At 36.7% G+C, this 17195-nt stretch overlaps 1 protein-coding gene across 1 annotated transcript; it reads right to left on the bottom strand.

The window, feature by feature from the left end:
- Positions 1-549: 549 nt before the first annotated feature.
- On the bottom strand, positions 550-16719 carry LOC139134068 (protein mono-ADP-ribosyltransferase PARP14-like). The gene is made up of 8 exons (XM_070700973.1): positions 16636-16719; positions 15793-15854; positions 12444-12629; positions 8681-8941; positions 7671-7907; positions 5648-7275; positions 5267-5344; positions 550-4751 (listed from the first exon to the last, which is right to left on the bottom strand). Exons 2-8 carry the CDS (start codon positions 15809-15811, stop codon positions 2739-2741), a joined length of 4422 nt encoding a protein of 1473 aa, XP_070557074.1. The 5' UTR covers positions 15812-15854; positions 16636-16719; the 3' UTR covers positions 550-2738.
- Between the last annotated feature and the right edge of the window lie 476 nt (positions 16720-17195).

Raw genomic sequence — 17195 nt, 5'->3', positions numbered from 1 at the left:
CTGCGGCAAGTGAAAATGAATACAGTAAAATATTGGCCGACCAGCGGGACTCAATGGTATTTCACTGTATTTGTTTTAACTTGTTGCAGTTTTATCCTCTGCCTTTTAACAAGTATTTTACCTCCCCCTGGTCGGCACATATTTTACTGTATACTTGAAACAGGACTAAGCATAACAATTATAGCGAAATGTTACCTCCTAAAATTCAATATGGGCATAAGTCACAGAAAGGGCTTTAGTACTGGCATTTCTCTTTTTCATGCGCATCGTATTGACTTCTATGTAGTCACTTTCAGTGACAATTCCCAATTACAAGCGGCGACTATGTCATTTTCAATGACTTGATCAAGATGCAACTTATTTGGTCATCGGAATTTTTATCATTGCAAAAGGCCCAATAAACTAAACTTCGAAAGAATGTACATCTGTGTTAAAAAGTTGAAGAAAGCAGATAAGGTACTGGCATTCCACAATCACAAATCACACAAACACGTTCAGGACAGTATATTTGCAAACAGAGGGGTAGAGGGTAATAAAGGAGTGCAACGATTAATAACTGAAGATCGTTTCTTTATTTCTGTGGTGAAAAACATCTCTCCTCAGATTACAAGGCACCTTCTTGCAAATTGCGACAACAAACACAATAGATTATTTCACCAAACATTACAAGAGTTAAAATTTAACATTTCTATTTGTTACGCAAAAAATTTACTTTCAAACATTATGTGTCTAACTGTTCAAACTATTAAAATCGTGAGCCAGCTTCATCCAGTGTGAACGAATATTGTTGTAAGAGGGCCTGGTAATGGTTTTGAAGAGTCCATTATTGCACCTCTATGGTGTAGTGAACAAACGTGAAAAGAAAACTATATATGTACAGGATGTACTCTTTTCAAATACCTTGATCATGAAATTAAATTGTAGATTTTGGAAATGAAAACTTGAAATTCTGCTTTATGAAAACTTGGTAATGTTGAATAATATTAAGACATGTACAGTGTCCCTCGAATCTGAATTATACTTTGTTGTTGGGTAACCATGGAAAAGCACAGAAGACTTAGATATGATTCTGGTTATCATATTATTAGACATATAAATGCTGAATCGTCAAATTTAATTTAACATTGTGACATTAGTACACAGTTACGATATCATAATTTCATAGCTACATGCTAAATTTCAGTTCTCAAAAATTCCGCCACATAATTAATATATAAAGTTTTCCCATGAAGTTCAAATGTCATGAGATAATTTATGAACATGTAGGCAAAGAAGTTCAAGACTTTCTGATTTGTCGTGTTTTACTGTTTTTAATCTGTAGTAAAATTGATATTAATTAATCTCAGTCCATTGATTGATTTTGTAATGAAAAGCTAAATAAAGAAAGCACGGAGTAATATCAGTGTTCTCAATATATTTTTCTTTGATATTTTGTATAATATTACTGGCATGTTTTACCCAGATGCCTTTGTTGGCAAATATTTTACTTGCAAGCCATTGATTTTTACGGTCTATAAAATTCAAAAACATGATATGTTCTCTAGCATTTGTAACAAGCTTTCGATACATAGTTCAAAACATTACAGTGCTTTCCAAACTCCCTTCATGTCATATTTTAAATTCAGGAATGTATAAAATGGTTTCTTCATGCTCATTCGGGACTACGGTACAAGTTAAAAGGGAATTTTTCAACTGTTCTGCATTAGTATTGATCTCACTGCCAAGTCTGGATCACAGTATTACACAATATACTCAATGTTATAAAGACATATGCATACTACTATCTAGACTCTCTACAATAACTTTTTTAACTGCATGAAAACCCGATAATACTTACTGTATTAGCATGGATTATTGCCTGTATTTTAGCCGACTAGTGCATATACAGATGAATACAGTCAAGAATCCATTGCTTGTATTCAGCAAGCCTGTATTCATGTAAATTCATAGGATTTCACTTGTATTATTCTTTAATACAGGCAACTCATTAATGTGAATTTATCTGTATTATTGTATTTTGATGCGGTGCTAGTACAGTAAGTATTATTGGGTTTTCATGCAGTGAAAACGCAATAATACAGATAAATTCATACTAATGAGTTGACTGTATTATAGAATAATACAATTGAATTCACACGAATACACATGAATACAGGCTTGCTGAACACAAGCAATGGATTCTTGACTATTCATCTGTATATGCACTATTTAGCTAAATACAGGCAATAATCCATGTTAATACAGTAAATATTATTGGGTTTTCATGCAGTGCACAGGTAAGATCAGGTAATATAGGATGATCTCAAGCGAATCCAAATTTCTCATCTTCCACACAATATCAGTCATCAGAATCGGGGGTTTAACATTTCTTCGAGACGTTGTCTTCTTGCATTTGGAGATAATATTATGTGTTGTATGTGTGTCTCCCTAGTTTTAATGTGTTTATACAAGTCCCTCTATGTTGCAATAAACTGATGTTCCGATAGATAAAGAAATACTTCACCTTCACACTCTTGTACAGAGCAAGAAATGGGATGAAATTAATGCAATAAAATGCAAATAAGACGATTCGAATACCGATGAGCCATTCATATACTTTAAACATGTTTGGGGATGTAGGGATTTAAATTCAATATTGAAACATGCCAGCTGAACTTATACTGGTATGACCATCGTCCACTGTGTGTAGCGTGTCGTCAACTAGCCAGCGTCTACGCTTCTTTCATGACTGAAGGCAATTATGTTTGCTGAAGTTCTTTGAATTTCATCTTCATGGCCTGTATGCTGTCAAGACTAATATCGACGATATGGACTTCCCGTAGGGAAACATCTACCCTTGATGCACGGCTGAATTCTGTTATTGCATCAAACGTGGCCTTAGCACAAACATCTTTTGGCATCGAGTAAATTCCTGAGTTAAGTGCTGGAAACGCAATTGAGGTTGCGTTCAGTTTACTCTCAGCATGGGTAAGACAGTTTTTCACACTCTCCTGTAAGTTCTTCCGGCATTCGTTGCTTGTTGCAGCATTCCATTGGGATCCAACTGCGTGAATGACGTGCTTACAACCTAGATTGTAGGCTTTGGTGTGCATAATATCTGGCTCCTTTAATGCCTCTGATCGATTGCCAAGATATTCAGTACACTCTTTCTGTAAGCCGGGACCTGCAACTTTTGCTAACGCCAGTGCCAAGCCACCAGTGAGGGACAGTTCACCATTGACAGAATTTACTATTACATCAACATTTTCACGTGTCATGTCTCCTTTGTAAATTTCGATTGTTGTCTTCTCACATGTAATCCGCAATTTCGCACTAGCGTCACTGCTCTTTGGAACAAACGTTTTCTCGATTTCTGTTTTCATTACGTTTACTCTTTCGGTGCTGATGTCTACCAGGCGGATTTCTTTTAAACTGTTTGATGGTGTAAACGTTTCACTGAACTCTTTAATGCCATCCGCCAGTGCTTCAGCACATACTTGGTAAGGTACACGATTGATCCCTGTACTGATGGCCGGTATTGCTATGGATGTTGCCTTTAATTCACGTTCAGCATAAATTAGACAATTTTTGACAGTTTCCTTTATTTGAAGTCGAATCTTGTTTTCTTTGCCCTCGTTCCACACTGATCCAACGGAATGAATGACATACTTGCACGGAAGATTATGGCCAGCAGTGTGTGCACAGTCTGACTCAGAAAGAGGTTTTTGCCGCTGGTTTATGATAGCATCACGGTCTTTCTCTAAGTCGATGCCCGCTGCCTTTCCTAGTGCCCCTGCTAGGCCAGCATCAAGAGTAAGTTGTCCATTTGTCGAGTTTACTACAACATCCACAACCTCTAGAGTCAGGTCACTAGTGTAGACTTCTATGTTCATCCCTTCGGCTGTTGTGACCTTCAGCTTGTCATTACTTGATCTTTTTGTTTTTGGACGTTCCAATGACGCTCCTGCATTTTTCACCGGATCATGCTTTCTGATGGGTCCTGATCTCTCCGATTCAAAATGTTTTGTTGCAGAATAAGTGATACCTGGAAAGGCAATCAGAGATTTAGAGATGTTGTCTTCTGTAGTCTTACTGCTGACAGTCGTGTCCTTCTGTAAAGCACTTGGTGAGAGTAATCTTCTATTTTCTGCCGGATGAGGTGGCATGGTTTCTGGCTTGTCACTTGCTTTATTTTCAACTGAGCTTTCCGACTGCAGAAATGATAATGTTGCAGGTACCATGGGTACACTGCTATTATCAGATGAATCAACAGTGTTTGATACTAGCGGGGAACTTGCATTAAAAGATTTGTATTGCTTCTTCTCTTGTCGCCGAGGTCGTCTGCTTTTGTGACTGACTCTTGGACTCCTCTTTTGACTTGATGGAATTTCTAGCGACCTTGTTTCAACGACAAGAGACCTGGTGTCTGTTTCTGTAGACCCTGACTTCTTTACTTTGGTATTTGTATTCGTACGGCTGTCTAAAGTCGCAGGCAGAGTCAGTACATCTGACATTAAGTCTGGAGCTCTTAAGGTCTTTTTCTCACTCATATGTGAGTGTAAAGTGCGAGATTCAATTTCTTTGCCCATTTCATCTGTTTTGTCTTCTTCACACTTAACCCTCGTTCCGTCACCTTTTGAAACTTGGGCGTCTCCGGCTATCTTTTCATCGATTAATCCATCAATTTTGGACTGAACTTTTGTGACATGAAGTTTATGTCCATAGAGTCTCAGTTTATTACCAGTTGCCTCGGGCTCAAATTTCACTTGCACCTGTGAAAATCATCATCATCATCATCATCAACAACAACAACAACAACAACAACAACAACAACAACAACAACAAAAAACAACAACAACAACAACAATCACTTTCATAATGATAATCACCACATACATGGCAGTGTCTGTAGATTGGTCACATGACCATTTGTCAAACTTAAGTAACACATAAAGTATCGATAAATAAATAAATAAATGAATAAATAAATAAATAAATAAATAAATAAATAAATAAAGCGCTATTATTATAAGAATGCAGGAATGACAAAACAATGACCATCTCAGCTGAGTGTCAACTGATCACATTCTACCTCTTTTTATATACATTTTCATTTTGAGGTTGAGGTATTTTACATCACAGTTCATATAAGAAATATGTAATCGGCATCAATAACATAAAACATGCAAAATGGAGAACTATACAGGAAAATTTTTCTTTTGATATATTCTGTCGAGTCAATTTTTATTTAGCCTTTTATTTGGACGTTTGTTTAAATTAGGCTTACCTGTAAAGGTTTTGACAATGACATAATGTGAGACACGTCTCTGAATGAGAGATGGTTAAGCCTGTCACCATCCAACGTCTGTAAAAATGAGAAGTTCTTGTCGCATTAACTTACGCTTAGTATCGTATTTTCGTTGATAAAGACATTATCGTAACCGTTTATACAACTTTATTTACTTATCGCAACTCCTGCACGTAATCTAATAAAGAAATGTTAGTTACTTGCATAACTATCGGTCCATGTTAAGCGTATACTTAGTTGAACTACTATCCTGAAAACATTGATTTTATCAAGATTTTACAGCTGCGTTTGCATCGATAAGTACTGGACTTTTATCAGAGATATCTGTAATTTTATTTTCAAAAGTGCATAGAAACATACCGTTTGTACAAACTCTTCTTCAATATGTCTATCCAGTGTTTTAATGGCGCCCTCTATGTCTTCACTTGACTTTGAATAAAAGATCAGCCTGCTTCCTGTTGACTCTGAACCATTTTCGGACAAATATTGTTCAACCATACATTTGAACTCACTTTCCAATTTCTTTACCAGACGTTGGCCACTTTGTTGAGTAAAATGCTGTGCAATACCAGGTTGGTTTAAGTTGTACTGCCGACATTTAACTTCGTCACGCAGAATCTTGATTTCGCGCATGGCGTTTTCGACGTCGCTGGGTGTGCCCTTGATATCAAAGCCTATGGAGGGACCAGTTACTTTCTTTGTGATTTTAAAAAAATTACTCTTAAAGCGTTGCTCGATGCTTGCCATGGATTTATTAAAATCCAAGAGGTACTTAAGAATTCCTAGTTCTATTGCCATTGATTTTTCTACAATCGAGTTTTGCCTAATGCAGTCATGGATTTCTCGTAAAGCTGAATCAAGACACCCTTCAATGCCTGTTATCTTTAAAACTGAGTCTCTGCTTCCCTTCTCGACGTGGATCTTTACCAGGTGTTGGTCTTGTACCTTAGCTTTGAGACTCTTCCATAGTTCTGTTTCTAGTACTGGAGAGGCATTTTCTTCTAACTCTAAGCTTTCCTCAATTACGATTTCTTTAAGAATCTTCGAGCATTTCTCAAGTTCAATCTTATCAGTTGCCAGACACAAAACCTCCGAACCTTCAATGAGGTATGCGACATTGAGATTCTGCAGCGTAAACTTGCCAGTGATTTTTGTGTCGGCTTCCTTTGACCTAAGAAGACTGATGGCAATCGGAGTCAGTGACGTCAGTCGATGGATATGTGTCTCTTCAAGTGATTCATACATCATAATTTTGGCTCGTTTTATATCGAGATCTGCACCTTCGAAAGTCACAGAGCTCGCATTGTTATTCAACTCAACAATGATATCTGGGATAGCATTTGTCACTTTATCGGTAAATCGCGCGACTTCAAGTTGTTTCAATTTGAAAATATCAAGTTTGACTATTTCCTTATTTTTCGTTTTAGCTTCTGTCATTTCTTTTACGATAACCTTGACCTTCTCTTCAATTTCGGAAACCGTCTTCTCGTCTCCGAGGACGTGTACTGATGAGGGAAACTTGTTAATTGTCATATTGATGGTAAATCCTTTGGCCAGGTAGTGCAATTTGTCTTCCATATCGTCAAAGATATCTTTAGGAATTGGGATCACGGCTTCCTTAATTCCATCAAGAAAACTTTCCAGCAAGGCGTTTACATTTTCACGCCAACTCTCCGAAGTACCTATTTTAAGCTTGTTACATTCCCCAACCCATGTCAATGTAATAGTGTCATTTGTTTCCCGGTTTGTCCATTCGAATTCAGTGTTTGACTTTGTCATTTGCTTTTCAAATTCTCTACGGAGGTCTTGATTTGACATCACGTATTTCATCTTTTTGACATTTACAGTGACCCTGAAAGATTCGGACCTATTTTCGAGCTTAGAACTTCCGCCGTCAGTAGAGGGCGCACCAAGACAAGGATGGTGAGGTATTACTTCTAATTTCTGTCCACCAAGATTATGGGATCTCCCGGCTACTGAGTCAATCACTGAAAATAAGGCACATGTCACATAATTATGTGAATTATTCTTTGTCATTGTATCAAAATATTGATTACAAGCAAAGCTTTGAACAGTGGTCATGTTTAGGCCCACCTCACCAGCATATTAATTACTCGTGTGGTGATTTGAACTTGCTTGACAATATAGCTGTTTTTCTTTGTAAAGGACGTAAACGAAATACTTTTAGTATATAGCTAAGCTACTGTCACAGTATGACGCGAACAAAACCGAGCTGTTATTATAGTACAAATCTTCAGTCATGTGTTTTCACTTTAAACTCGAACAATTGCCATTGCTTCCTCTCCGCATGATCAAACACGTTCATGAAATAGCCAATGATAAAGCATTTCCATTAAATTAGACATCTGAAATTAAACATTACCTTGATAGTCTTCAAAGTACACTAAGGCAATGCCTTTGTCGTCATCTATTTCCACTCTTTCGACATCACTTCCACCACTTCTTGTGGAGTTTTCGAAATACATCTCCAACAGATCACTAGTCATCATCTTTGGTAAATTTCTCACCATGATACAGTTTGTATTGTAAACCCTCTCCAGTGTAACCGTAGCTCCATTCAGCTGTCTTTGGTTTACTCTTTTGGCTATATGTTCAATATCTGTAAGAAAATAAATTATACGTTTACGACCTATAGAAATGACTGTCATTGCTAATTCGGAAATTGTTATTTATGGGAGGTTCAACATGTCATTTACCACATTACACTATTTTTATGTCTATTGGTAAACTATCTCTTTATAACTTAGAAAAGGTTACTTTTGAAAAACTTCATCAAATATGATCATCAACACTAGTGTAGGGAGATAAGAATATTAGTGTTAAAAAATATTGAGCTAGCAAAAATGGACCGTGACTTAGTTACTCTTGACTAAAATCGAAACGCTTTCTCTGTTTACTAGGGTCTATGTATCACTGCTGTGCCAATTAATTTGACATCACTTTTTATTTCGTGAAGCATATAGGAGGAAGAATATGTATCTAATAGAATCATATTTGGAGAAAGCTAAACGGATGTTCGTTTTATTACCTTTTATTTATTTATTCTCTGTGATAATGATTGTGCCTGGATGTTATCTTGTATATTCTGACTGTATGTGGCTATGATTGTGGCTGGGTGTTACCTTGTATTGTCTGACTTTATTTGACCATACGATTGTACTTTTTATTACCTTGTAATAAAAAGATACAATTTAACCGAGCGGTTTTGTATGAGGACTTCTCCGCCAGGTGAATGGATGCCGTACGTTGTGAGTTCGAGCCCAATTTAAAACGCCGTATTGTATTTCCTGACTATATTTGACTAGGATTGTCCCTGCATGTTACCTTTTTTCGTTCTGACGCTATGTTACCATGATCGTGTCTGGCTTTTACCTTGTATTTCCTGACTGTATGTGACCATAATTGTGCCTTGATCTCCAAACTCTATTTCAGGATCCTCGTCTATTTCTGTACGACTTTCCAGATAAAGTTTGATGTTGTCCAATGTAGTTCCCTCTGCTAAACCTTTGAGTAGAAAGCGCCGTTTATCTCTTGGTGTCTTCGGCTTGACGCCGATGACCATTGATGGCTGTCGTACCGTGAGTGTTGCATGGCCTAATACATGTTGTGGACGCTTAAGCACTCTCTGGGCAACTGGAATGAACGACAGTTTATGGACTACTGGTAATGAACGAGCATGCTTTGTTCTCTGCGATATTGTTTGTGAAAATTAATATAAAAGTCAATCGCGCTTGGTCGATTTCACTGTCAAATTATGAAACAAGAACTACTAGTAGTACTTTATACAACTCTTACCATAAAAAACATTTGTAACAAAAGTCTTAGGTCGTCAGAGGTTTTGGTGATTGGCTATTTTGAGGACTTGTTGCCTAGGCTGACTTTGGACTTGACATAACACACATCAGCCGACACAGACTCATGTAGAGACGCTATCTTCTTGAGAAGAAAACTTGGTTATAATGTCGTATTCTCGTCTAAAAGAGACATCTAACCACTCCCCATAAAAACTACTCAATCTATAATGTATAATGTCAGAAACAAGCTCATAAAATAGCTCTTTTGGCTATCCATAGTCATGAGAAAAAATGTAGCAACTGATAGATATTAAATATCTAAATCTTACTATTTACATTTTACATCGTTTTGGGTTTTGTTGGTTTTGTTTTGTTCTTTTTTTCTTATTATGTAGTTTAAAAATTGTGATAGCGACATTAAGCAGCTTGCAATTATCTAAGCTGACCGTATCTGCTTCTGAGAAAAAATGACACAATGCACTTTCCTGAAAGCCCCAATAGCTGCGAATTTTATGCATTATTTTCATAATTAAATTTTCAAACCAAAGTTGGTTCTTGTAAACGTGCTAACTGAACATTTTGTTGTTGTTACCTTTATTTTCTCTGTCACATGATTAGTTTTTGAAAATGGCGGGAAATCTAAAATGATATTAAAACGTTTGAATTTACATTCCACTTTCAACAATAATTACAGTGTTATACACTTTTCAGTCTTTAATGGGTCTTAATCAAAGAAAACTCTTCGAAAGGATATTTTGAGATTGGTTTATTACACATTCACAACTACTTTGACGTTAAGAAGCTTTTGGTTTTAAGCCAATCGTGAGTTGTCAAAGTATAGAATTTTTAAAATCAAACATTGAATTTGCTTTGTATCCGGGATCACACAACTATCCTACTTCATGACATCTCCACCCTTCTGAAAAAATGCGGTGCTGTTTTTATATTTGCAGTCTATGATAGTAATAGTCAGTGTTCGTGTGTGATACAGTAATTTGGTCCAGATTTTATGTCAAGTACTGTGATAACTACTGCCTTAAATGTATTCACTTTCGAAGTGGACAATTAAACAGCAAATCGAGGTGAACAACTATTAAAAAACGATTAATTGAACCTGCCTTGTACAGGACATTTGGTACAAAAAATTTTAACAACAGCTTTAAATTGTTTTTCCTAGCTGACGGTTAGCTTGTTAGATTTCCTACAGTCAATCTTTCTTTTTTACAGCATATGGGGTTGATTTGCGAGCAACACTAGGTTAATATTTCTGTTCGATGTGAGAGTTACCGACCCTCATGACGACCTCTATTTTTAACAATAACAATAATTGTGTTCGACAATACGTATTGATCGTAATAAAAGAAATTTTAATCAAAATGGCATTATATATGATAAGTCAAGGCTGATTTGTGCAACACTGCCATTTTACAACTTGCTGATACCTTTACACTAGACTGGGTTCAAGTCTGTGGGCATATAAATATATCAAAACACAATAAATTGAAGGAATATTCTTAAGCACATTGTTAAGCTAGGTGGTATGCTGTTGCTTAGATCGTGGGAGGAACGTCTAGCTTGGCCGGACAGTAATAGCTCTGACGAGACAAGCTAAGTGACTGGCGCAAGTCTACCTTTTACACAACAAAATTATTTAGGTCTAACTAGTAGATCGTCATTTCAATCTAACGGGAGGTTCTCAGAGTCTTTGCAAAACATTATGATTGCCAAGCAGCGATTCGATAAGAAGTGAATCTAACATTTGCCCAAGACAAAAAAAAAAGATTTTCCAGACTGGCAAAGTAACATGAGACACATGTAGCCATGGAATTGTAGAAATACCAAGATCACACAAAGCAGCTCGTCGGATACTCACTTTGGTGTTGCGATCGAAGGCAAGGGTAAAGTTTAGGAGGGCGGGTTAATATTTGATAAGCTTACTGTAAATTTATGTAATAAAATTGAATCAAACTTTACAAAGCAATCGAGGACTTGCAATGAGAAAGGACTACAAGGCAAATAAGGAAAATAGGGTCTTTTTCAGATTAAAATCTTGTATTTATCAAAACGTTTTTCGAATCAGTTTCCAAGTTGCCAGTTCCTGTTCTACACACCGAAGCGTGTTGAAATGCAAACCATTTAGTGTGTCAAAACAGCGTCTATACATATAAAATGCATTTTTTTATTCAAATGAATAGTTGGAAGTTTTGCTGATAAAGTAGGTCTGCTAAAGAGCGCTTCGTTGATTGTCGAAATTCTTCATTTCATGAATAAGTCGCCGGACTGTCTTGTCCGAGCTGTAGGTGGCTCAATAGGTCTCATTCCTCACGACGTATGACGTCGTCGGGCTTCTGCATACACATGTCTATTATTTATTGTCAACGATTGTACGGTTGATATGACTTGAACTTTGCTCGAGACATAGCAACCCACAAAGTGGTCGACAGAATGACGGTGATAAGTCGTTCAACCACACAGCTTGATTAATATTTGACATGACTGAACGCATTTCACATACTGTTTCTTAGGGTACGCGTGATTTAATCCTAGTGCCTGTATTGTCTTTGCCATGAACTAGCTGAGAAACAGTGTTTACCTTCCTTGGTAGTGGCAAGGACACTTGTAACAATGTAGTATATGATGATAGGATTTTTATTTCAACATTAGTGTGTACTTGAAGGAGAAGACAGGGGAATATTCTATATTGCTTCAACTACCAGTATGTTTCTTCAAGAAACGAATCAATTTCAATGATTTGTTTTGATTCCTTTTTTTTTGCCTGGAAATTTTACCATCCTCATTCTTGAAAAGTGTCCTCTCAGTGTCATTCAAATGTTTGGACAGTACATTAGTTTGCTTCCCTATATGAGTAAATACAAACATATCTCAGGAACAGAAGAGGGCCAGTTGATGTAACTCTTGATATTTTGTACTGTTTTTTACTCTCACCTACAGTTTTTGTCACCCATATCAAGGTATGCTAAGATACAGTGTTGAGCTTGTCAATTCAGCCTGAACATATGTAGACAGCAATGTTATGTTTAACAAGAACATTCTGGTCCGGACAAGAATTGAAATGTAAATAATATGCATTTTATACTTATAGACGCTGTTTTGACATACTAAATAGTTTGCGTTTCAACATGATTTGGTGAGTAAAATAATGCCAATATTGAGACATCAAATAACCACATGCGTCATTAATCGGACAATAGAAAACATTAAGAACCTTTACTGTCCGAATTAAACGCTTTAAAAGTCAAGGGATGCGTGTGAAAGCTTCAAACTTGAATACGGTTCATTCAAGTGTGAAGATACATACGATGTAGATTACACTGCCTTACCTTTGGGGTCTTCAAACGTGATCACAAGTTTCTCGTCCTTTATTTCCTTGGTAACAATATTCCCACCTCCTGACCTCTTCTCACTCTCAAAATACATTTCCAAAACATCGAGCGACAGGTGAGATGTGAAACCTTGCACTTCAATTGTACAGTTCGTACTTGGATCGGCCTCATCAACAAAGTCATCTGTCAACGAGCATGAAAGACTTTAGATCAACAAAAAAAAGATTGTGTTGGACATACAGAATTCTTGGATTGCATGGGACACATCAGGTTTGTTTAAAAAACTTTTTCTAACATCCTACACTACACTTTTGATTAATTTAAAAAACTTTTTCTAACATTACTTATTTTTCAAAAAATGGTGAAAATAGTAAGGTATGTGTAGATTCTACTCATTTTGAGGTGAACATGCTTTTGGCATCTACAGAAGTATGTAAATGTCATGGGTTCTCTCTCTCTCTCTCTCTCTCTCTCTCTCTCTCTCTCTCTCTCTCTCTCTCTCTCTCAGAAAGTTCACTATCTTAAACCAAGGTATATAAGCTCAACTCCTTGATAGTTGATCCCTGAACATGTACAGAGCACACAATATTCATAATTGTGTCCCTCACTTTAACCAGTAACAGTGGATACGAAATGTCAGTGCATTAAATAACCCGGGGTAATCGTTCTGATTCTCAGAGTCTGTGTTTATCTTCAGTCTGTGAAAGAGGGGTAATCAGCTGTATAATGATCATAGTGCATGCGAAAAATATCATACTTCATTCTAATTTCACGGTAATAAAATCTATATAAATTGAATAACTCTTTGTTCGTAGTAGATGTATAATAGTTGCTGTCCTGCGTCAATTAGGCAGGTATGGTTAACAAATATAAAATGTGGAAAATGAAGTTTCGGACAACACATTGTTGTGTACACCTCATGAGGTCAGAGGCAAAAATTATCTCACTTAGAACATATAGCATTTGGCAGTTTAAAAAGTACATATAAGGTACGACCATCAAGGTAGTATGCGTCTTCAAACTGTACAATTTTAAATTTTTGCTCAAACTTGCTTTGAGAAAATTTTAAGTATTTTCGTTCAAAATCAAGATTAAATATCAGGGGTCACCGTGCAAATTATGGTACGAGGGAAACAAATTACATGTTTTTTCGATTTAAAATTGCGAGAAAAACCTAGGCTAGACCAAGATGAATCTCCGACAAGTGTCAGACCATAAGGAAGTATTGTAAAAATCTACGGGCCTGAATATTTGTCCCCGCGGCCCATTCTACCTTAAAGGGTCAAAGGTAAGAACAAACAATGCAAATCGAAATTTCAAGTGGTTCTGCTGAACGCTCCGTAATTCTAAAGAACTGATACGTTTTTTGTGGCTTGTCCTAATTAGCAGTGACTTTCGAAGGCAAGCGAGTAAGGTAGAACGCGCCTTAGAGAGAAAAATTCGGACTATCAAACTTTTACAATTCTCTTCTAATATACCACTTGTATGGGTTCTTTTTAAAGCTCTTGTGTAAGAAAACTTTTCACCGGCTTAATTTTTCGAAATTAGAAAATTTCATTTTTCTCCATAGAGTTATTACGGGATGGCGGCCATTTTGAATTTTAAATATCGGTAAATCTTTAGTTATTTGTTTCCCTAATACCAAAATTTGCACGGTGATCCCTATTTTTATTCTTGATTTTGAAATAGAATGGTTGAGAGATTCCTTGAAAAAGTTTGAGCAAATTTTAAGTCTTTCATTTTCCAGGCGCGAACTACCTTAAGGGAAAGTAATTAAGGAAATGAATACTAATGCATTTTAATAAAACCATAGGCCAGTGTTAGACACGGGGGCATCACGGTCGTAAACGGTTTTCATGTTTAGTAAGGGGTGGGATTTTTTCTATTCAAACAATCAAAATGTCCGGTAAGTAATGCGGCTAGCACTCACTAACGTACTCAGCTGTAATGTGTTTACATTGACAGATTTTTACTGTTTTTCACAACCCAAAGTGGCTAACGCTATCAAATACATTAACAAATTTAATCTTCTCTGAAGCATGCAATGAGATCATTTCATTGAACAGACTTCTGTCAGGAAGCTTGCAGCGAGTGACAAAATAGAGATTGACATAGTTTTATCAAATAGGTCGCGTGTAAACACTTGGTTAACAATGACAATGTTGTATAGGCGCATAGGGCCTCGCACAAAAATCCGTCTCCAGGGATAGCTTTGGGGTAGGGGTGCCTAAGCATAAGGTTCTTATTGCTATGGTTTATTTAATTTCAATACGTTTTGAATATGATATGTATTGTTAATAAAGATTTATACTATCAACCTTTCTTTGCAACTTTCGTGTCTTTGTCCTATTTTAGCACTGGTTTTGTAACGATTTCTTTTTCTCCTTCGCCATGCAACGTATTTGTCCTTCGACAATGTTAGCGAAGTTTTGTCACTGTGTTGCGTCTATTATCTGACCAGTTTGATTGCCTAATTCGCCAAGCAAGCAAGATAGTAATTTAGTCTATTATCTGATGAGTTTGAGTGCCTATTTTGCCAAAGTAAGCAAGGGTAAATTACTAATCTGTGGACGGTGTCACCAGATTATCACCCGATTAACTTTGACAAGGTCAACAACGAACGCACCAGCAAGGTTCAGTTATACCTTGCTGGTGTCAAAGGACAAATACGATGCACGGCGAAGGAGGAAATGAAATCGTTTCAAAACTAGTGCTAAAATAGGACAAAGACACGAAAGTTGCAAAGAAAGGTTGATAGTATAAATCTTTATTAACAATACAAATCATATTCAAAACGTATTGAAATTAAATAAACCATAGCAATAAGAGCCTTATGCTTAGGCACCCCTACCCCCAAACCTATCCCTGGAGACGGATTTTTGTGCGAGGCCCTGTGGTTGTGGGCGCATGTGCATTCAAAATAGCCGTAGGTGTTGTTTACTCAAACTTTGATGTACACGTCTTTGTTTGCTTTGACTGAAATTTGACCCGGAACTTGAAAACAAAAAGTCAGAAACATCTAACAGTTTTTTACATAGAGAACACGATGATTCTGGACGAATAGCTACATATATACAAAAAATACGATAAATCGAGTGTCTGGCACTGTATAAAAGAAGAATTTCTATGCCATTCCATGATTTTCACACACTGGCCTTATAAAACACACAATTCTATTTCAATAAATTCTTCACGAATCATGGCACTTAATATGACTTCGGCAAAGAAATACTTTTGCAATGATTTCTCAATGTAAATTACAATTGATGCGTGTAAGAAGCAACAACGTATGGCTTAGACTCACAGTAGTTAAATATAGTTTGAAAATAGGATATTAGCATATTACCTTTCCCGTATGTCGCCATTGGTATTCTGATGTTCTGGTACAATTGCACTCAATATAACAAACTTTGATGACGAAAAAGAAAGAATTGTAAGTGAGCAATGTGTAAGATGTGAGACTATAAATATCAATCATCTGAATAAGGTCGCAGAGTCCAAATAGTGTTGTGAGGGCATTGCTAATATTAGCTGTTTAATTTGGTGTTCTAACGTTACGGGCAAATGTGTGTCAAGTTCACAATATAGTAACAAGCTTATAGGATAAGGTAATCGACAGGCAAGGTAATCGACAGGCAAGGTAATCGAGAAACGGTAAAACTGTACCAGCTTTACAGAACTATGAATCCACTCTTTGTTAGCAACGCCTCGTCTATGCAAAATAACAGTTATCAAAGAGAGCAATTTGTCAAACGTCTGCCACTTAATGTCTTTCTGTATAACATGACATTGCACCGACGGACTTTACCCTGACCATTGTTCGTTGTTTTTTTTGTGTAGTCAACGCTTCAGTGAACAATGGCTACTTCCTTCTAAAACCATTATCTTGGACGAAAAGTTGACGATAAAGGCACACTTATGCATGTAACATTTTGTGCGTAAAGATAAAATTCATGTATAGCATAAAGCTATCATGTTTCTTGTATTTGAAAGTTCATAATAGAAAATTCGTTTCCCAGGATAAGAGGCATTTGAAGATGGCATCAGAAACATATTTGTATTTCTGTGAGCCCATATTACTACCACTTGATGAACCCGAGTAAAGTGAGAGGCGCGGTTAACAATTTGAATGCAGCATGGGGAATGAAGGTGAGAGAATGAAGGAGTTTAAGACTGCTTCAGTTCCTACCTTTGAGAGAGATGGTTTTTGTATGTCGTCCACTAGTAGACTGCCACATATTTAGTTCTGCCTTCTAAGGAAGTATTCGGTAATGCGACCTGAATAGCAGCATCAGGTGCTCAGAGAGACTTTGCACACGTATTACAATGTAGATCATGTGACTTACATTATCACCAATCACTCTGTTAAACTCTGCCACCTTCGGCATAAATCACGACCCTTGTACATCCAGTGCGTATATATGTCAACGGTGTTTTATCATTTGACCTTAAATACATAAATTATATTAGAAAGAAAATAAATGTAAGGTTACATAGCGGACGCCAACTTAGATAATTAAAATTCATAGGCTGACTCCGCACATCCACCTTTACCGGCAAACCAGTTTATTTGAAGACTTTTTAATCAGATGATTTGAAATCAGAAATCACATAATTATGCATTATGTGTAAAATTTGCAGTGGCGATGTATCCGACCTGATCAGAACAATAATGTCCTTAAGGAGTCGGCCATTAAATCCAGTAAAATCTCGATCGGATTCAAACTCCTAACGCACGGCACCCACTAA

The sequence above is a fragment of the Ptychodera flava genome, chromosome 5 (assembly GCF_041260155.1).
Source record: "Ptychodera flava strain L36383 chromosome 5, AS_Pfla_20210202, whole genome shotgun sequence".
NCBI lineage: Eukaryota > Metazoa > Hemichordata > Enteropneusta > Ptychoderidae > Ptychodera > Ptychodera flava.
The sequence above is the reverse complement of the archived record's forward strand: the minus strand, read 5'-3'. Positions and strand labels throughout refer to the sequence as shown.